The sequence below is a fragment of the Aquarana catesbeiana genome, linkage group LG03 (assembly GCF_042186555.1).
Source record: "Aquarana catesbeiana isolate 2022-GZ linkage group LG03, ASM4218655v1, whole genome shotgun sequence".
In the NCBI taxonomy this organism is placed as follows: Eukaryota; Metazoa; Chordata; class Amphibia; order Anura; family Ranidae; genus Aquarana; species Aquarana catesbeiana.
Window position 1 is genome coordinate 275,825,913 of NC_133326.1, and position 23,011 is coordinate 275,848,923.

General features: G+C 43.9%; 1 protein-coding gene across 1 annotated transcript in view; it reads right to left on the minus strand.

Annotated features, from left to right (window-relative positions):
• The window catches only part of HELB (DNA helicase B), a gene marked incomplete in the record, with an annotated part of 74,343 nt that extends 60,720 nt beyond the window's left edge, over positions 1–13,623 (minus strand). The window contains 1 exon segment of the mRNA XM_073620107.1: positions 12,799–13,623. Coding sequence (XP_073476208.1) covers positions 12,799–13,009 — 211 coding nt within the window.
• Positions 13,624–23,011: the final 9,388 nt, after the last annotated feature.

A 23,011-nucleotide genomic window follows, 5' to 3' on the forward strand; every position in this document is an offset into this window, starting at 1 on the left:
CTTCAAGTTGTGAACTTTCAAAGATACGAACATGTGTCCAATCGTGTGTTCACATTTCTGGTGATTGTGGTTCTGTGTACACTACTGTATCTATATTTCAGCCTTTTTTACCACATGTATTATTTAACCACTTCAGCCCTGGAAGAATTTACCCCCTTCCTGACCAGAGCGTTTTTTTTGCGATTCAGCACTGCGTTGCTTTAACTGACAATTGCGCGGTCGTGCAACGTTGTACCCAAACAAAATTGACGTCCCTTTTTTCCCACAAATAGAGCTTTCTTTTGGTGGTATTTGATCGCCTCTGCGGTTTTTATTTTTTGCGCTATTAACAAAAAAAAAAAAACACAATATTTTGTACTTTTTGCTATAATAATCATCCCCATTTTTTTTTTTTTTTTAAAGCTATTTTTTTCTCAGTTTAGGCCCATATGTATTCTTCTACATATTTTTGGTAAAAAAACACATCACAATAAGCGTATATTGATTGGTTTGTGCAAAAGTTATAGCGTCTACAAAATAGGGGCTAGATTTATAGCAATTTTATTATTATTATATATATTTTTTTTTTTACTAGTAATGACGGCGATCTGCTTTTTATCATGACTGCGACATTATGGCGGACACATCGGACAATTTTGACACATTTTTGGAACCATTTGCATTAATACAGCGATCAGTGCAATTAAAAATGCATTGATTACTGTAAAAAATGTCACTGGCGGTGAAGGGGTTAACACTAGGGGGGCGGTGAAGGGGTTAACGGTGTTGCCTTGGAGGTGACTCTAACTGAAGGGGGGAGGGGACTAACTAGAGAAAGTGATGGATCGTGGTTCCTAGCTAATAGAAACACACGATCTGTCACTCCTGTCAGAACAGAACAGGAATGAGTGTGTTTACACACACTCATCCCTGTTCTGTGTCTCCTGCTCGCGATCGCTTATGGCCGGTGGTCATCGCAACCGTCGGCCAGAAGCATCAGCACCCCCGATGTGCGGCGGCGTGCCCGCGCCTGCTATCCGGACCCCGCGAGCCAATGTATAGCTACGTGGTTTCGCGCAGGGAAGCCAACCTGCTGCAGTATAACTGTGGCGGCTGGTCCGGAAGTGGTTCAGCGAAATGTGTTATAAACCTATTACAGTAATTTATTGGGCCAATTGTGTTGGTTGGGTACCTAGACTAACTTTGTTGGACTTACAAACAAATTGGACTTTGAAACGTGCTCTTGTAATGTAACTTGTTCGTATGTAGGGGACTTACTGTAAGCCTATATTAGATTGGCAAAAACAACTATTGTTTGTATTTCTATTACAATGCTGATGAGTGTATGCCGTGACCATAGAAAATTTTTAAAAGTGCAGTATCTTAGGGATGCCATTTTGCTATAAAAACTTTATGGGCATATCAAATTTTAACCTTTTTTTTGTGATGTTACAATAGATCTGTAGACAAAAAAAAAAAAAAAAAAAGATGATTATTAAATAACATACAGTGTCAACAGCAATAAAACATGACTGACCGTACTGTATTAGGTATGGTAACTATTCTAGATTTCTGAATAAGTGTGGTGTATTACATAAAATGAATTGAATTGTAAATGTTTCTATTGTCTACAGAAATAACCATAAAATCATGTATCGCTTATAATCGGCTATTTATTTTATTTATTTCAGGTACTTATATAGCGCCATCAATTTACGCAGCGCTTTACATATACATTGTACATTCACATCAGTCCCTACCCTCAAGGAGCTTACAATCTAAGGTCCCTAACTCACATTCATACATACTAGGGACAATTTAGATGGAATCCAATTAACCTACCAGCATGTCTTTGGAGTGTGGGAGGAAACTGGAGTACCCGGAGGAAACCCACGCAGGCACAGGGAGAACATGCAAACTCCAGGCAGGTAGTGCCGTGGTTGGGATTCGAACCAGCGACCCTTCTTACTGCTAGGCGAATGTGCTATCCATTACACCACTGTGGCTATCAATAAAACAATCTTTTGATCAAATTGTTGAGGTCCCACAGAAAACTATCTGTTCAATTCAAACAGAAAATACAGGAGGGAGGCCCAACCTATCTATGTTATCTGCTAAGACTTCACCTTACTGGGAACAAACCTTAAATATAAGCAATGTAGAAACAGCAAAAGAAATACCAGATCTAATGTGTCATCCAGATGCCTATGATCTGATTAATTTATTTTCACCAGATCCAAGGGTGAATGTCAGTGAACATGTACCAATGTAAATATATAAATAAAACAATGTGGCAGTGTTTGCTTTCTTTGTATCAAAGAAAGGGAAAAGGGTAATAACTTTTGTCTAATTTATATTTTCCAGGTGCAGGGAGCTCATGAAAAAGTATTTACATATTAATCAGGTGTATCAATATAGATGTATTTATACATAAATACATACACCTAAGGTAATGTATATTAGGCTAGGTATTCAAACATGGTTATTAGTAATACAGGTGTTTATCTTTCTCCTGTTTGCGTAAACACATAACAATTAATTTGCTATTTATCAAAGCTCTATCCAGAATGTATGGGTTCAATCTAAACGAATGTGTGTGTCTGAGTGATGGAATGCATGGGTATGAACTGTCCACGTGTAAACAAAGATTTTTTTTTTGTAGGGGTGTACTCACCATTGTTTTTATGGCCATCAATAAGTGTGATCACACTAATGCGCATGCTTTGTACTGTTTATGATTATTTTTATTATTTTTTCTCGTTTGTAATGAGCTCAATACTGGTACCAGTTTAAATTAATATGGGCAAAGTACTTTGAAACACAGAGGACCTTAAAACATAATTTTGATGTTTGTTTTAAGGAGAAGCCTTGAATCTAATTAATTGCAGTCAGGCCCAACTAAATTCTAAAAAGAAAAAAATTTTAAACATTTTTCTTTTAAAAACAGAGATCCTGCTCTCTGTAATACAAGTTCTTGTGGCCTGCTTGATTTGCACTGAGAGTCAATTAATATGTTAATCACCACCGACAGAGGGTGTTGCCTTTTGCATAGCTACAATGTTTGAAGGCAGTTTCAATGTTTTTTTGGACAGAATACAGATTCAATTTTTTTTTAATTTGTTAAATTTTTTTTTTCTCTCATTTTTATTTTCTTTTTTAAAAAATTTTTTTGTTTAAATTCTTTCTTTTAATGTTTACTATTTTTCTTTCTTTCCTATAGTACCCCTATTTTTTTTTTTTTTTGGTGATTCTTGAGTTTGGTTTCACTAGGGTGAAATAAATAAATAAAAAAAAAAAAAAAAGGAGGGGAGTAGGGGGAACATTATATGGAGAACATTTAAAATGGTTAGAAATGTTGATATAGAATATTAAAGCTTCCCTATAGCATTTTGGGGAAGTTCCAACAGTTTTTTTCTTCTCTTTCGACATTGGATAATTGTTTTACATAAATGTATGTCATGGTAGTTATTACCAACTATGACAGTAACACCAGGTTACACCTGGTCATGTGACTATTTTCTTTGTATATGTGACATACAATCCTCTCTACAGTTCTAATATTGGGCAGTCATCATATGTTGTCATTGATCAATTTTTTTTGTTTGTTTGTTGGTCAGTTTTCTTTTTTGTGCCATAACCAAGTTCAAAGAGCATTGCGTGAATATCATATAGATATACTGGGACTGGTGAGACTCATAGTGATTGGCAAATAGCAGGGAGTATAGTACAATTGTACTTAAGAGTAATTTAGTTTGATTGTTCCCGAAGCCACTAGTGACTGATGACATCACACTTATCTGTATTCTGAAATCAAAATGTTGTCTGCGTAGGTGACACTGCCTAATCTGCATGGAGAACTCTTATGCCCCGTACACACGGTCGGATTTTCCGATGGAAAATGTCCGATCGGAGCGTGTTGTCGGAAATTCCGACTGTGTGTGGGCTCCATCGGACATTTTCCATCGGATTTTCCGACACACAAAGTTGGAGAGCAGGAGATAAAATTTTCCGACAACAAAATCCGTTGTCGGAAATTCCGATCGTGTGTACACAAATCCGACGGACAAAGTGCCACGCATGCTCAGAATAAATAAAGAGATGAAAGCTATTGGCCACTGCCCCGTTTATAGTCCCGACGTACGTGTTTTACGTCACCGCGTTTAGAACAATCGGATTTTCCGACAACTTTGTGTGACCGTGTGTATGCAAGACAAGTTTGAGCCAACATCCGTCGGAAAAAATCCTAGGATTTTGTTGTCGGAATGTCCGAACAAAGTCCGACCGTGTGTACGGGGCATTAAAGTGATGACCTCTTCTGTAGCCTGCTAAAGGCAGGGCTCATACAGTAGCTACACACGGTAGCCAAGGACGGAGCTATATGCCCAAAGGTTTGGCATCAGCCAAGGCTGAACTGAACACAGTTTCAGTAAAAGGAGTTAGTGGTGAGTTGCAATGGCAACAAAATTCCCCTGAACACGTGAAGAGTCACACACACACACACACACACACACACAACGTGGTATTCCACAGAAGGTGGGGCAGAGGTACTTGCAGGCATATGACAATGGAAGAAGAAAGATGGGGGGATGAAAATCAGACACCTGGCTGAAGGGCGTAACCATTCAAATTGTTACACATGTCACTGGGAAAGGGGTCTCATTAGTATGTCGCAGTATATCTATGGCAATTCTAATCAAAGGTCTTTACTGCTCAGACTTACCAGACAAGCATTCATTTGAATGCATATGTCGTAAATGTACTTGTGTTTCTTTCTCCACCTTTGTCCACATTAATAAAGCATAATCTTAGAAAGCCAGGAAAGCTGGTCCCCAGGCCGGTACTGTATGCTGTATCCAATTGGAATCACCAGGGATGGCCGTCCCAGAAGCGAGGGCAACAGGACCAGATTTGCCTAATGGACTTTCGTACTGTTATTATTGGACTGTTGTCATTATTGGACTGTTGAGAACAAGGATCCTCTTTTTTTTTTTTTTTTTTTTTTTCTTCTTCTTGTTTTGTTTTGGTGCTGTTTCTCCTGATTTTTATTATGGACTTATGACATCCAGAACAAGTAATGACTACCGATACTGGGATCCAGAAGTGTGAACTGTAGAGATGGAGAGTTTAAAAGTTTTTTTTTTCTCTTCTCAAAGAATTTTATTTCATTTCAGAGGACAAAGCCAAACGTGCCAGATATTGAAGGAGATTGCACATAAACCATTATTCTAGGTGTGGCCGAGTGTCATATTCTCAACTGGCCACAAGGGCCATCTGTTGCCTTATGGGTTTATGTGAAATCTCCGTTAATCGCTGTAAAATATTGCAATTAGAAATATATTTCAGTTAGAGGGAAATATATTGTGTGTTGTGTTGGTGTTATTGTAATTAGTTCAACTTCAAAGGTTGGCCTTTTGTTTTCCCTGATAACATCTCCCCTGGGTAGTAAACAACAGCCTTCTTTGACTCATCCAATCAGGCTGTGCCCAATATACATTTACTAGGTACAGTGACCAATTAGGGAGAATTATATTAGCCACACTACAGAAAGGAGGGGGGGATATAATGCTTTGTGACCAAGCTAACTCACTTTTTTTGGTGTGGGAACAGACAGCAGTCACCATGGGCTGACCTGAAGTTAACAGGTAACCTAACGCTATACTTGCATCTTATATTGTATTGTATATATGGTTCTAGGAGTAATTTGTAAATATCATGTAAGCCAGGGGACCTACACTGTACATTGTGTTGTAAATACTGTCTGGTGTGTAATTTGTATATATTATGTAACCCTATTAATAAATGTGTATTGCGGATGGAACTACCTCTTTGTTGTAAGATCTCCCAGATCTAGATATGTATATGTCCATACTACTACAATGATTGAGGTGTATGCACAAAATACAGAACTAGTCAACAGTAACTTGTTCATATGTAGGGGACTTACTGTAAGCCTATATTAGATTGGCAAAAACAACTATTGTTTGTATTTCTATTACAATGCTGATGAGTGTATGCTGTGACCATAGAAAAGTTTTAAAAGTGCAGTATCTTAGGGATGCCAATTTGCTATAAAAACTTTATGGGCGTATCAAATTTTAACCCTTTTTTTGTGATGTTACAATAGATCTGTAGACAAAAAAAACCCCAAAAAAACAGATGACTATTAAATAACATACAGTGTCAACAGCAATAAAACATGACTGACCGTACTGTATAGGTATGGTAACTATTCTAGATTTCTGAATAAGTGTGGTGTATTACATAAAATGAATTGAATTGTAAATGTTTCTATTGTCTACAGAAATAACCATAAAATCATGTATCGCTTGTATCGGCAATCATACTAATTTGCTATTCATGTCGGAGGCAGTGATCAGAGGAATTCCTGAACAAGGCGTAAGCAAGAATACAGGACTGAAATCTGCAAATATTTAAAAACAGTTTCCAGGAACACATTAAAGCGGAACTAAAGTCATGTTTTGAGAAAATGCTGGAGGGCAGGCTTTGATGGACAGAAAAGTCTCTATAGGTCTCCTCTGTCACACATGCTTCTCAATGCCTGTCAGTGTTTTGTTCTTCTAATTGTACACTGGGCCGTGCATGTGCAGCTCACTTTATATTGTCAGCTTGATTCCATGTTGGGACAAAGTAACTCCTGTGCGCATGCATTATGTTAACCCAGCCAAGCAAGATGCCTTAAATTCTTAGTCCACCTTTTTAGAAAAAAATAAAAATGGTGAACTAACATGGTACACCCTCCCCAACAGCCCTCACCCCCTCCCGGTCCCCACTGTACTTATCTCTGTGAATGTCAGTGCCCACGAAGCTGGTGCAGCAGTTCAAGAAATTAAAATCCCTGATCTTCTCTCCAGCATGTATGCAAAGGCTGCTTTTTTTTTTTTTGTAAAAATAAACTTACCTGCTCTGTGCACAGGTATTGCACAGAATGGCCCCGATGCTCCTCTAGGGTGCCATCATAGGAAACTGCTACCTATGGAGGCACACCGGCGGGCTTGCTCCCAAGCCGGGCTGTGTACATCTATTGACACACACAGCACGGATCAGCCCAGCTCCCTCACAGGATTTGACAGACAGCAGCAGGAGCCAATGGTTACGGGCACAGCGTTGGATTGAGATCAAGCCTGGGTAAGTATAAAAGGGGGGTGAGTGGGCAATACTTCCACTGGAACATTTTTTACCTTAATACAGGGAATGCATTTAAGTAAGAAATGTTCTGCCTTTAGACCCCTTTCACACTGAGGCGCTTTTACGCTAAAAAAAAAAAAAAAAAAGCGCCTGAAAAGCTTGCGAAAAACAATTTCCATTATAATCAATGAATGCTTTCACACTGGGGCAGTGAAAAAATGCCCATCTCCATTGAAATTAATGGAAAGTAGAGCTGCACAATCCTGGCTAAAATGAGAATCACGATTTTTTTTGCTTAGAGGATAGATCACGATTCTCGTGGCGTAACATCATCTTTCACATTAAAACAAAAAAATTGTACTAACTTTACTGTTTCTTTTTTTGCAGCAATTGCTAAATATATTTGGGGGTTCAAGTAATTTTTTTAGCAAAAAATATTGATTTTACCTTAAAAAAAAAAAAAGAAGGGTCAGAAAAAGATTTAGGCCCCTTTCACACGTATTTCATCCATCCATCGATTTTCGGCTGAAATACGGACATACATGCATCCCTATGGGATAGCGGGTGTCAGGGGATGAACATCTGCTGACACCCGATATCATCCATCCCCGCTATGGTCCGATTCTGCAGACGGAGGAAAATCCTATTTTTCTATCCGTCTGCAGAGCGGCTCAGATGAACACGGACAGACGGTCCGTGCTCATCCGATCCCCCATAGGGGAGAGCGGAGATCTAACAGGGCGGTCCCTGCACAGTGTGCGGGTCCCGCCCTGTCATCCGCTGGCTCAGCTGGGAAAAACGGAGCGATCCTCACTGAGCAGCGGATTTTCACGGGGCAGATCATCATGGATCCGTCCCGTGTGAAAGGGGCCTTAGACTTTAAGTGGTTAAACTTCCTGCATTTACATGTTGTTTAAAACTTGGCAGATTGCCCGTTATTTGTTTACACAGAAGTTCTATCGCTTTGATCTAAGACGGAAGTTAGTTACAATGTTTCAAGTTCTAAACTTGGCAGACTGCCCGGATGTTTTCTTTTGAATCGGCAAACTCAGCAGGACAGATTGTCAGAGGGGGTGAATCGAGATCACGATTTTTCAACGATTAATTGTGCAGCTCTAATGGAAAGCTCTTAAAAAGCGCTCAAATGTTTTACTTTAGAAGTGCCTCAATGTGTAAGGGGCCTTAGAATCACTAACACTTGAAACCCAGAAGAAGACTATGAGAAGATCTAAATGACAGTGACAAGGGGGAGAGCTGACAACTTAAGCTGGAAGGGGACAATAAGCAGTGTTTTGTTTTTTTTAATTGTTATTTTTTGGGGCCCCATATGGGAGTTCTTACCCCCCCCATTAACAATGTTGTGACAATTAAAGGAAGGGCTTAAGTCTTATGGGAGGGGGGGGGGCATTTTTTAGCATTGGGTAATATTAGAGCCTCTATTAGCTTTTTATTCACTGTGTCAGCAAAAAAAAATAAAAAAATGGAATGGCATTTGAAAAAGCCAGAAGAAAAAAAAAATGATGCTCAAAGTGTAGCTACAATCAAAACTTTCTTTAAGTTGTTTTGGATAAGTTGCAGAAAGATTAGATCCCCTCTCATACATATGGTCTATAATCCTGACCTCCCCCCATACATGCAGGCCTGGAGGGAAGATTTGGGTCACCCCATTTCATCTGTAGATTGGCAAAAGTGCTTCATTCTGACTCATAAAATATCCTTAGCCTCCAAATCGCAAGAAAAGGGATTCAAATTACTGACCCGTTGGTACAGATGCCCCTCGACATTACGCTGGATAAACCCGGCGCTCCCGGATACCTGCTGGCGTTGTTTGTCATCGAAGGGAACCTTACTCCACATTTGGTGGGAGTGCCCCCCTGTGCGGAGGTTCTGGCAAAAGATCCTCGACTGCAGACTCATGGCGACCACGGTTGCATCCTCTCCTGAGGTAGTCCTGCTATCAATGCTCTCTGGTCTGCTTAAATCGGTCAAAAATGACGTTCTGCGTCACTTTCTGGTGGCAGCTAGAACGGTTCTGCCCAGACATTGGAAGTCGACAAGTATGCCTTCCCTGGGGGATTGGGCAATTGAAGTGGACCAAATCAATAGACTGGAACGAATGTTGTCGCAGGAAACGGGTAAGGAGGAACAATTCTCCAAGACCTGGACCTCGTGGTCTATCTTCCGCTACTCCGCGGAATTTATTCCATGGGCTACAGAGGACTCCACCAATGCAACTGTGTAACCAGAGTGGAATGTCTTTCTCTTAATATCTGTATTCCTTACTCCTTTGTCCCCTCTATTCTTATTCTTCTTTTTCCCTTTCCCCTTATATGTTACAGCACTACACGATCACCTAAATCATACTCTCTAATCTCATCAGACCAATAATATGACACACACTGAGCTTCAGAGAACATACATGTAGCACAGCAACAATAGCCCTAGCTTGTTTGCAATAGGTGGACGCCGCTCGCTGAGTGGATAGTGGTGCTCACCTGCGCTTTAATCAGCTTAGACGATATAGCTACGCAGGCTTAAATATCAAACTATATCAATAAAAGCTCACAAATTGTTTAAAACATGAGATGATATGTTACCAGTATTGCAATGATGTCTATTTATATTTTTTGTGTTTTTGTATGACATAACTGTCTACTGTACATTTTCTCTTTCTCAATAAAATAAGATTGAATTAAGATTAGATCCCCTGTATGTTTTTATTATGCAGGTCTGTATCTGCACTGGTGAGATCTCTCCTTGGCTTCCTCTCCCGGTGACAATTGAAGGTGTCCCATTAGGGACATTCTCCCTCACTTGCTGCCCCATATCCAACACAAGAAGCTAGAGGAAATTGTTCCAAAGAAAGGGAAATCCCTGGTAATCACCAGAACTAGTGACCCTACTCTGCAACTGTAACCTTACAGTACTGTGGGGGGTTAATGTAAGCCAAGGGATCTGTCATAGGCATATGTCACGATTGTGGGCTATGCCCACACCCCTCCTCCATTCATAGAAGCTGCACTATAGCTTCCATCAATGAAACACAATCTATGAATGGGGGAGGGGGACATTTCATTTGATTGTTCTCCATTCACAGAGCACTTCTCATTGCTGGAAGCTATAGCACAGCTTCTATGAATCGAATAGTCTGTACTCTTGATGAATGCATATGACAGGGCCAGCAGTTTCCATTTGAATTCAAGCATGTGCGTTTTTTTTTGTTTTTTTTTTTTAAAGGATAAGTTCACCTTTGTAAAAAAAAAAATAATAATAATAATAAATGCACATCCCTTTGGAGGTGAAAAAAATGTTCATTTATTATTTTTTTACTAGGAGCCTGCAAAGCATTGCTGATCGCGGGTGCTATACAGAACTCCTGCAGACTGTCTGTGTAAGCTGTCCTCGTATGGACAGACAGTTACACACTGACAGGAAGAAACAAAGAACGAACTACCTAGCATGCTCAACAGCGCCATGGTATTTCATTGAGAACTACAAACCGACAGCCGTAAAGGGTGTTGGTACTTGTAGTTCTCCCATTCACAGAAATCTGAATGAATGAGGCATCCGAGTGGGTGGAGCCCCGCAAATTATTTTTTGACAGCGAATTTAGGGGAGAAGACCCCTGGCTCACGATCACTGGAGGCGGTGGGTCAGGAGAGGCCATGTAATATGTTCCCAAAGATGAACTTATCCTTTTACTTAGTTAGGTTTTTTACCTGCCTTTCATTTTAAAGGGGAACTTCACCCAAAAGTGGAAGTTATGCACTTAAGCCCACTCCTCGACCCCCCCCCCCCCCCCTTTCAACTTTGGCACATTAAATTCTTTTTTTGGGAGAGAGTACCTAATTTTGACAGGTACCCACTTCCACTTTCTTTTAACAACGAACGAGTTTATTAAAATCTTCTAGTTACAGGAACAAGGTACATAGCACTCACTCAAGTGATCCAGTATCAAGAAAGTACAAAAATAATACAGATTTTATCATAATTCAGAAGAAGCCTGCAGTACCATTCACAAAGCACCGCAAAGCGGAAAACCAGGTGAGAAACTACAGAGAGTCACAGCTGGCTTCCCACACTAAAGATGTCGGCACTGGGGACCCAAAGACCAGTGAAGAAGTGGCTCTGGTGGGCATGACCGCTGGATTCTTGGACAGGTGAGTTTTATTTAAAGTCAGCAGCTACAGGATTTGTAGTTGCTGACTTACCGTATTTTTCGCTCCATACAACGCACCTGACCATAAGACGCACCTAGGTTTTAGAGGAGGAAAACAAGAAAAAAAATATTCTGAACCAAATATTTACCAGCGCCCATTAAATGCAGCCTGACCGGTGCCCGTGAAACGCGGCCTGACCGGTGCCCGTGAAACGCAGCCTGACCGGTGCCCGTGAAACGCAGCCTGACCGGTGCCCGTGAAACGCAGCCTGACCGGTGCCCGTGAAACGCAGCCTGACCGGTGCCCGTGAAACGCAGCCTGACCGGTGCCCGTGAAACGCAGCCTTACCACACAGAGCTCTATCACGGATTCGAATATCCCGGCGCCTACTGTAACAGAGTCCCGCCTCCTATGATACACATCACACTGATTCAATGTATCATTGGATCAGTGTTCCATCTATCTAGGAGGCGGACTATGTCACAATCCTCCACCTTGCACAAACTGGCATCCCCTGGCAAGGACGTCATCACATCCGCCTGTCACTCAGATAGAAGACAGAGCAGCCGCTGCGGCCGTACTCCATTCCCCTGGTTGGGCTGCTCTGTCTTTTGTCTGTAGTTGAGTGACAGGCCCTGGTTTTTTGGGCTGGTCAATATTCGCTCCATAAGACACATAGACATCCCCCCTTTTTTTTGGGGGGGGGGGTGCATCTTATGGAGCAAAAAATACGGTAATTTTTTTGTTTCTAGGGTGAAGATCCTCTTTAAGTTTTCACTAAACTTAGATCCCATTCACACAGGAACAACTTGTCAGGCGACCTAGTCGCCTGACAAGTCGCCTCCCGTTCTGTACAATGGAACCGTTCTAATCGGAGCGACGCAAGTCGCTCCGACTTAGAAAAAGGTTCCTGTACGACTTTGGGGGCGACTTGGGGCGACTTGCATAGACTTCTATATAGAAGTCGTTTTGCAAGTCGCCGCGGAAGTCGTTTGCAGGTCGCCTCAGCAAGTTGTGTTGCCCCTGTGTGAATGGGGTCTTAGGCTTTAAAGGCTTTGCAACATAAAATGTTACACTCATACCTGGGGTGTAACACATAAAATGTTACTATGAAGAGTGCGCCCCCCTTGACAGTGGGCAGGGTTCCTCTCCCCCACACCTGCTGTCACATTTAAAATGGACCCCTGTGCCCTCATTCTCAGTGTGCTGATCAGCTCCTGCATAGTCCACTGATACTTCCTGCTCTGAAAACTGACAGCCTGTAAACAGATACAGGCAGAGAGCTGGAGGCAGAGTCTGCAGGAGCATGACATTGCAAATAACCAATGATCATGGGTGCAATGCTCTGCAGGCTCCGGAGAAAAATGCAAAAAAAAAAAAAACACAAAAAAAAAATGCATTTAACGATTTTAAAGAAAGGTGAACTTTTATCCTGGGAGAGTCCAGAGACACGTGTGTGCAGAGATGATAGGAGGGTGACAGTACTTTGTCCATGTGACAGCGGTGTGTTTACCTCTGGTGTTCTGTGGTGAGAAGGAAGGGATCTGTAAGGCTCCTTCTTCAATCTCCTCTGCATCCAGGAACTCGGGATCCGAGCGATCTGTTGGATCCACATCTTCATCCCCGTCACTCTCCCCAGCTTCTTCCTTCACCGGCAATATACGTCCCTCAAGTTTAATCAACCCTGCTCCCCCACACCGACCTCTCACCCGCAGGTTGCTCATTTCTACTTCCAAACAGCCGCCCTTGTGCTAGTGCCGTACACATCACCAGAGTGCGCCGTGCTGCTATCATCGAAACAGCGGAAGTGTCGCCGGGAAGGCGGCGGTCGGCCATGTTTATGGTTAGGCAAACAGGTTGACTACAGGAAAGGAGTCAGCTTACTATTTTTTTTTTTTTTTTAATTTAATCTCTCATTCGTTGGTCTTAATTAGAAGTCAATTGAAGATCTGAAGCAGTCTGAGCTGAAATACTTTGGAAACTCTTACATTTTGATTGGAATGATCCATACCTCCCGACTTTCGGGGATGGGAATGAGGGACACCTATTAGCGTATGTAGTATGTAGCGATGTTGCCAACCTACCAGACTAAAATTCACTGACACGAAAATCAAAATTTACTGGCACGTTTTTACTGGCATTTTCTAAAAGTTACAACATTACGGTTTTCAGGGCAAATTTCAGTACTTAAAGTGGTGTTCCGGCCGAAATTATACTTTTTAAATAAAAATACCCCTATAATACACAAGCTTAATGTATTCTAGTAAAGTTAGTCTGTGTAAACTAAGGTCTGTTTTGTTAGTTTATAGCAGTAGTTTGTTATTTTATAAACTTACAGCAGGCTGTGGCCATCTTAAGTGTGGGCATCTGAAGCCAGACTGTATTTCTTCCTGGATCTCATCCTTGCAGATCTCGCACATGCTCAGTGCAGCACAAGCAGTGTAATAGGTTTCAGGTCAGGTTTCAATAGCAACGGCAGTTTCAGAGGAAGTTGCCGCCCCTTCCCAGAAGGCATTGCAAACAGGAAATGATTCGATGGGCCGCAGCCAGGGAGGAGGAAGCGAAAAATGAATACAGCAGATATACAGTAGGTGCTGAGAAAATAAATTTAAAAATATCCAATTTGTTTACAGTGCACAGTTTAGTGAGGGATGCTGAAGAGTTGTAAAAGTGGGTGGAACTCCACTTTAAGCTACAAACAAGTACAATATACAGTTAGCAATGTGGTTTAAGATAGATATTAACCACTTCAATACAGGGCATTTCCACCACCTTCCTGCCCAAACCAGCTTTCAGCACTGTTACACTTTGAATGACAATTGCGCGGTCATGCAATACCCATATGAAATTTTGATCATTTTTTCCCCCACAAATAGAGCTTTCTTTTGGTGGTATTTGATCACCTCTGCGGTTTTTATTTTTGGCACTATAAACAAAAAAAGAGCGTAAATTTTGAAAAAAACACAATATTTTTTACTTTTTGCTATAATAAATATCCCATTAAAAAAAAAATCAAAAACAATTTTTTTTCCTCAATTTAGGCCGATATGTATTCTTCTACATATTTTTGGTAAAAAAAATTAATAATAAACGTATATTGATTGGTTTGCGCAAAAGTTATAGCGTCTACAAAATAGGGGATACATTTATGGCATTTTTATTGTTATTTTTTTTTTTTTACTAGTAATGGCAGCGATCTGCGATTTTTATCGTGACTGCAATATTGCGGCAGACATTTCGGACACTTTTGACACTATTTTGGAATCATTCCCATTTATACAGCGATCAGTGCTATAAAAAATGAATTGATTACTGTGTAAATGTGACTGTCAGGGAAGGGGTTAACACTAGGGGGTGATCGAGGGGTTAATTATGTTTCCTAGGGAGTGATTCTAACTGTAGTGGGTGCAGACTCGAAAGGGGAGGAGACTGATCGGTGTTCATCTGTACTGGGAACACGCCACCAGTCTCCTCTCCTCTGACAGGACATGGATCTGTATGTTTACACACACAGATCCACAGTTTTGCTGTGTTCACAGGCAATGGAGGGTGCGCGGCAGACAGCGTGGCCACCGGGCACGCGCATCGGGTGCCTAGTGACGCAGCGGGCGCACGCCCCCTAGAGGCTAAGAAATAAAAGACATCATATGACGGCTGCCCGGAGGAACAAAGGGTTCCTTCCGCCGTCATATGACTATGTGTGGTAGGGAAGTGGCTAAGGTAAAAAAATATATATATTTCTTATGTTATTTTTGATATAGTAAGGGTGGTTTATTATAACCCATCAGATTTTGTCACATACTGTATGTCCAACTGGAGAGATTTCCCCCTAATTTCTACCACAGAATAGCCACCACAGAAAGTAAGCAGAAAGTAAGCAGAAATCCCAGGTAGCCACCAGGATCACCAGAATTTATGTCCCCAATTTAAAGACTTCCTGTCTCCATCACTCTATCCCACCTTCACCTCCTGTCTCCATCCCTCCAGTCCCCATCCCTCCTTCACCCCCTCTCCCGTCTCCATCCCTCCTTCACCTCCTGTCTCCATCCCTCCTTCCCCTCCTGTCTCCATCCCTCCTTCACCTCCTGTCTCCATCCCTCCTTCACCTCCTGTCTCCATCCCTTCCTCACCTCCTGTCTCCATCCCTTCCTCACCACCTGTCTCCATCCCTTCCTCACCACCTGTCTCCATCCCTTCCTCACCACCTGTCTCCATCCCTCCAGTCCCCATCCCTCCTTCAACTCCTCTCCCGTCTCCATCACTCCTTCACCTTCTGTCTCCATCCCTCCTTCATCTCCTCTCCCGTCTCCATCCCTCCTTCACTTCCTCTCCCGTCTCCATCCCTCCACCTCCTCTCCTGTCTCCATCCCTCCTTCACCTCCTGTCTCCATCCCTCCTTCCTCTCCCATCTCCATCCCTCCTTCACCTCCTCTCCCGTTTCCATCTCTCCTCCACCTCCTGTCTCCATCCCTCCTTCACCTCCTGTCTCCATCCCTCCTTCCCCTCCTGTCTCCATCCCTCCTTCACCTCCTGTCTCCATCCCTCCTTCACCTCCTGTCTCCATCCCTTCCTCACCTCCTGTCTCCATCCCTTCCTCACCACCTGTCTCCATCCCTTCCTCACCACCTGTCTCCATCCCTTCCTCACCACCTGTCTCCATCCCTCCAGTCCCCATCCCTCCTTCAACTCCTCTCCCGTCTCCATCACTCCTTCACCTTCTGTCTCCATCCCTCCTTCATCTCCTGTCTCCATGCCTCCTGCACCTCCTCTCCCGTCTCCATCCCTCCTTCACCTCCTCTCCCGTCTCCATCCCTTTTTTACCTCCTCTCCCGTCTCCATCCCTCCTTCACCTCCTGTCTCCATCCCTCCTTCACCTCCTCTCCCTTCTCTATACCTCCTTCACTTCCTCTCCTGTCTCCATCCCTCCTTCACCTCCTCTCCCATCTCTATCCCTCCTTCACCTCGTGTCTCCATCCCTCCTTCACCTCCTGTCTCCATCCCTCCTTCACCTCCTCTCCCGTCTCTATACCTCCTTCACTTCCTCTCCCGTCTCCATCCCTCCTTCACCTCCTCTCCCATCTCTATCCCTCCTTCACCTCCTGTCTCCATCCCTCCTTCACCTCCTGTCTCCATCCCTCCTTCACCTCCTCTCCCGTCTCCATCCCTCCTTCACTTCCTCTCCCGTCTCCATCCCTCCACCTCCTCTCCTGTCTCCATCCCTCCTTCACCTCCTGTCTCCATCCCTCCTTCCTCTCCCATCTCCATCCCTCCTTCACCTCCTCTCCCGTTTCCATCTCTCCTCCACCTCCTGTCTCCATCCCTCCTTCACCTCCTGTCTCCATCCCTCCTTCACCTCCTCTCCCGTCTCCATCCCTCCTTCACCTCCTGTCTCCATCCCGCCTTCACCTCCTCTCCCGTATCCATCCCTCCTTCACCTCCTCTCCCGTCTCTATCCCTCCTTCACCTCCTCTCCTGTCTCCATCCCTCCTTCAACTCCTCTCCCGTCTCCATCCCTCCTCCACCTCCTGTCTCCATCCCTCCTTCACCTCCTGTCTCCATCCCTCCTTCCCCTCCTGTCTCCATCCCTCCTTCACCTCCTGTCTCCATCCCTCCTTCACCTCCTGTCTCCATCCCTCCTTCACCTCCTCTCCCGTCTCTATCCCTCCTTCACCTCCTGTCTCCATCCCTCCTTCACCTCCTGTCTCCATCCCTTCCTCACCTCCTGTCTCCATCCCTCCTTCAACTCCTCTCCTGTCTCCATCGCTCTGTTGCAGGTCCCTCCAACCTCTTCACCCTCCATCACTTCCATCCCTCTGTTACTCTTTCCCTCTCTTCTTTCATCTTTCCATAACTCCATCCTTTTATCTCTTGCTCCATCCCTCCCTCCATCATACTGTCCATCCAACAATCCTTGTGCCTTATATCCCTCCACCTTTTCTATTCTCTATCACTTTCATTCCTTTATTATTCTGTCTCTCCCTCTTTCTTTCTATAACTCCATTCCTCCATCCTTTGCTCCATCACTCCATTTCTCTGTCTCGCTCACATCCCTCCATGCCTTGCTCTATCCCATCATTTATCTCTATGTCACCCAATCTATATCTCCATCCTTTAGGGCTCTTTCACACATATATGTCTGTTTTCACAGACTCTACTAGCTCAGCAGGGATCGTTCCGTTGATCCCCGCTGAGCCAGCTTTTGACAGGTCCGTCTCCGCTCACTGTGTAGGGACGGACCTGTCAAAGCCCCCATCTCCTCTACGGGGGATCAGATAAAAACAGACAGCCTGTCCGTTTTCATCTGATCCGATCCGCCAGACGGATAGAAAATAGGGTCACCATCAGCCTGGATTTAGCAGAGCGGAGCAGATCGGATGTCAGCGGACATCTCACCGCTGACATCCACCGCTCCATAGAAGTACATGGAGCATCCATTCAGGTCCACCTGAAAAACTGACAGGTGGACCTGGACGGTCCGTATGTGTGAAAGGGGCCTAACCAACTCCCCACTGTTTCCATATATCTGTCCATCCACCTCCCCCATCACTCCACTACTCTGTTTTTCCATTATAAACAAATAAAAATACTCCAGTGCTATTCCACAGCAAATTTTCTCACTACTTAATAAAAAATATATGAATAATAAACAACTTAAAACTATCAAGCACAATAAATAATCAAATATATAATGATCATACATTTTATAGACACACACTATACAACATCAGCACTTTTCATCTACAAAACCAGCCTGATCTGTGATATTGCTGCTGCCTCCCCTCTCCTGACATGCTGGGATTTGTAGTGCCACAGCCCAACACATGAGGTGGTCATGCAGGAGAGAAAGCTGCACCTGGTGAGCAGGTAATGGGTAGGAACAGGGAGGTGTAATAGAGATTGGGGGGAGAGCTCAGAAAACATGCTCCCTTTAGAAGCAGGGCAGTTCACAGTCACACAAAAACGATCTAGTGTAACAGCATGAGACAGGAGTCTGCTACACAGAGCCCATCCTCTCCCTTTTCCCCCCTCCCCTCTCCCCTCTCCCCTCTCCCTTCTCCCCCTCCTCCTCCTCCTGCCGACTAAGATAAGCCACCTACAGGACTGCATGTTGCTCAGCTAGCTTACCTTAGCCTAGGCTGAACTCAGTCCTTCACTGCAGACTGTCTCCACTCCTCCCCCTCCCAGCATCTCCTATGAGGAACTCAAATAAGGCACGCTGAGAGAAAGTAGCTTCACTCGCAGTCAGATCATCGGAAACTCTCAGCCGCCTCCGGCCGGGAACTGCACATGCGCAGTCAAGCCGAGAACGTCACTGGCTGAAAGCGTGTGTTTTCACTGGCAGGCTTTTCACTTTACAGACTTTTAAGGGCACCAAAAATATGCCTGTTTTTTACGGCTGCCCATAAAAACACAAGTGGTTGGCAACACTGCATGCTGCTCTACTTACTGTCTCTCCTCTTCCCCAGTTAGGGGTCTCTCAAGGGCCACCAACAGCCTTTCCTCAACACTGCTTCTCCATCTTCCACCCGACTACCCTGCTGGCATGGCTCATGTCTATTTAAGGGCCCCTTAGTTGCCTGCCAGGTCCCCAACCTGGGGATTGTCTCAGGGCTCCTAAATGTTCAAGCTAACCCCTCCTGGCCTCTGCCCTCTATCTTCTAGAATGTTCTCCAGCATTCTAGAAACAGGCACCAGAGAGCTGCCAGAAGGAGTCATCCATCCCTGGCCTCTAATAAACCTGACCCAGATTTGGTGACTTAGGTTAATCTCTGGGCCAGACTATAGTTTGCCTACTCTAATTCTAGTAGCACACACTAGAGCATTGGTCTCCAAACTGCAGCCCATGAGCAGAAGCGGCCCTTTGCTTGCTTTTATCTGACCCTTGGGCACTATTCCTCCTACTGAGCCCAACAATGGGGGCATAATTTTTGTCACTGACAGCAACAATGGAACACTTTTCCTCACACTGATACCAATGATGGGCACCCTTCCACCCACTGACACCAATGATGGGGCATTATTCCTTCCACTAAAGATGTGGCATTTTCTACTTCTGTTGGCCACAGTCCACCCCCCCAGTCTGAAGGGCAGTAAACTGGCCCCTTGTTTAGAAAGTTTGGAGACCCCTGCACTAGAGGGTGCTACATATTGATTCAATCTTGAAAGAAAATGACAGTGAAACTTTCTTTTTTTTTTTACAAAGATAGAAAAGTCAATCTACTCAAAGAAACAAAAACTTTAAATGAAAGACTCCATAGAGAAAATACTGTGTTAAATGTAATGTACCCAATAACAACCTAAAGTACATAAACCATAGACATCAGGGTCACATTACAGTTTGTCTCTTAAAAACCTATCTTCTTTCAACTGTTAGTTTGTAAAAAGTTTTGTCGCAACCCTTCATACGTGTAACGTACAGTAGTGATGGTCATCTCTTCTCCATCTATCAGCCACACACTGCTTAGTTCAATGTTATCCCACTAGAGTGCGCGCACGAGAAACCTTCAGAAACCTGAGAGGAGGGCCCCAAGGTTTTGAATGCCTAGGAACTTCCACAGAATGTAATCTGGCACTGGGGCCCAAGGATTTATCTCAACTTGAAGAGAAGTTATAAAATAATTGTTAAAAAATGATCTGTTTAGTTTATGATAATGCCAACATCATAAATTATTGTGTGTACAATATGTTCCTATCACAAAAGGTAATAGGGTACTTAATATAATAGGGAAGGAATTTGGGGAACAAAGCAAGGGTTTCTTTTACTGAAGCAGTAGGGGAAAGGAGACAAACCAGGCATTCCACTCCCCTAGCTTTATTAGAAACATACCATACAGTGCATCTGGAAAGTGGATTAAATTCATTATTTTCCTTAAAAATTCTACAAACAATATCCCATATTGACAACGTAAAAGAAGTTTGTTTGAAATTTTTGCAAATTTATTAAAAATAAAAAACGAACAAATCACATGCACAGTACATAAATATTCACAGCCTTTGCTCAATACTTTGTTGAAGCACCTTTGGCACCAATTACAGCCTCAAGTCTTTTTGAGTATGATTCTACAAACTTAGCACACCTATTTTGGGCAGTTTCTCTAATTCTTCTTTGCAGGACCTCTCAAGCTCCATCATGTTGAATGGAGAGCGTAGGTGCACAGCCATTTTCAGATCTCTCCAGAGATGTTCAATCTGCTTCAAGTCTGGGCTCTGGCTGGGCCACTCAGGGACATTCACAAAGCTGTCCCATAGCCACTCCTTTGCTATCTTGGCTGTGTGCTTAGGGTCGTTGTCCTGTTAGAAGATGAACCTTCGCCCCAGTCTGAGGTCCAGAGCGCTCTGGGGCAGGTTTTCATCAAGGATATCTCTGTACATTGCTGCATTCATCTTTCCCTCGATCCTGACTAGTCTCCCTATTTCTCCTAAACATCCCCACAGCATGATGCTGCCACCACCATGCTTCACTGTAGGGATGGTATTGGCCAGATGATGAGCGGTGCCTGGTTTCCTCCAGACATGGTTTTCTCTTGCCATTCAGGCCAAAGAGTTCAATATTTGTTTCATCAGACCAGAAAATTTTGTTTCTCATGGTCTGAGAGTCATTCAGGTGCCTTTTGTCAAACTCCAGGCGGGCTGTCACGTGCCTTTTACTGAGGAGTGGCTTCCGTTTGGCCACTCTACCATACAGGCATAATTGGTGGAGTGCTGCAGAAATGGTTGTTCTTCTGGAAGGTTCTTCTCTCTCCACAGAGAAACGCTGGAGCTCTGTCATTTTTCTGTACCCTTCCCCAGATCTGTGCCTCAATACAATCCTGTCTCAGAGGTCTACAGACAATTCCTTGGACTTCATGGCTTGGTTTGTGCTCTGACATGCACTGTTAACTGTGGAACCTTATATAGACAGGTATGTACCTTTAAAAATCATGTCCAATCAACTGCATTTACCACAGATGGACTCCAATCAAGTTGTAGAAATATCTCAAGGATGATCAGTGGAAACAGGAGCTCAGTGGTGGCTGGTGCTCACATTTTTGGGGGGGGCGACCATCAATTGCAGCCTCAATGTGCCCATCAAATGCAGCCATTGTGCCCATCAAATGCAGCCACTGTGCCCATAAAATGCAGCCATCATGCCCATCAAATGGAGCCACTGTGCCCATCAAATGCAGCCACTGTGCCCATCAAATGCAGCCATTGTACCCATCAAATGCAGCCCCTTGTGCCCATCATATGCAGCCACTTGTGCCCCATCATATGCAGCCACTTGTGCCCCATTTTATGCAGCCACTTGTGTCCATCATATGCAGCCACTTGTGCTCATCATATGCAGACACGTGTGCCCATCAAATGCAGCCACTTGTGCCCATCATATGCATCCACTTGTGCCCATAATATGGAGTCACTTGCGCCCATAATATGGAGCCACTTGTGCCAATCAAATGAAGCCACTTGTGCCCATCAAATGCAGCCACTTGTGCCCATCATATACAGCCACTTGTGCCAATCAAATGCAGCCACTTGTGCCCATCATATGCAGCCACTTGTGCAAATCAAATGCAGCCACTTGTGCCCATCATATGCAGCCACTTGTGCAAATCAAATGCAGCCACTTGTGCCCATCATATGCAGCCACTTGTGCCAGTATATGCAGCCACGTGTGCCCATCATATGCAGCCAATTGTGCCCATCATATGCAGCCACTTGTGCCAATCAAATGCAGCCACTTGTGCCAATCAAATGCAGCCACTAGTGCCAATCAAATGTAGCCACTTATGCCAATCAAATGCAGCCACTTGTGCCCATCATATGCTGCAATTTGTGCCCATCAAATACAGCCACTTGTGCCCGTCAAATGCAGTCACTTGTGCCCATCATATTCAGCCACATGTGCCAAGTATATGCAGCCACTTGTGCCCATCAAATGCAGCCAGGCGCATCTCCCGGCTCTGTTGTCACTTTACTATCACCCCGCGGCCGGTCCAGCGGCACTTACCACTCGTGTGGCGGGGCTCGGCTCCTGGAGTGACGGGGCTCTCCTCCTTGGCTGCTCTCCTCCTCAGCGTCTCTTCTTCTCGGCTCCCTATGCTTCTCCCACTGTGTCTCCTCTTCCCCCAAAGCGTTAGGCATCCAATAGGATCGCCTAATGCTTTGGCCAATCGGGAGACAGGTCTCACTGACCTGCCTGCTGATTGGCAGGGAGGAACGTTAGTGTGAAAATAGCGAAAATTCATTCACTATGCCACACAACAGGGTGGGATCGGGACACAGTGCTCTTTTGAAGCCTCTGGCTCTAATCACATGCTTCAAAATACACACCCCCTGCCTATCCCCACCATAGTATTTTATGTGTCCGGTGTACTGAAAGAGGCCAGGCACATGAATAGGGAGAGTGGCGGAGGTGTCAGGGGGGGCGGCGCCCGTGCGCCCACAATGCACGGGCCGCCACTGCCTGAGCTAAATTTTGAGTGTCATGGCAAAGGCTGTAATACTTATGTACGTGTGATTTTTTTTTTGTTTTTTATTTTCAATACATTTGCAAAGATTTAAAACAAATTTCTTTCACGTTGTCATTATGGGATATTGTTTGTAGAATTGTTAAGGAAATTAATCAATTGAATCCATTTTGGAATAAGGCTGACATAACATAACAAAATGTGGAAAAAGTGAAGCGCTGTGAATACTTTCTGAATGCACTGTATAAAATATTTGTCTATTTATATGTTCTTATT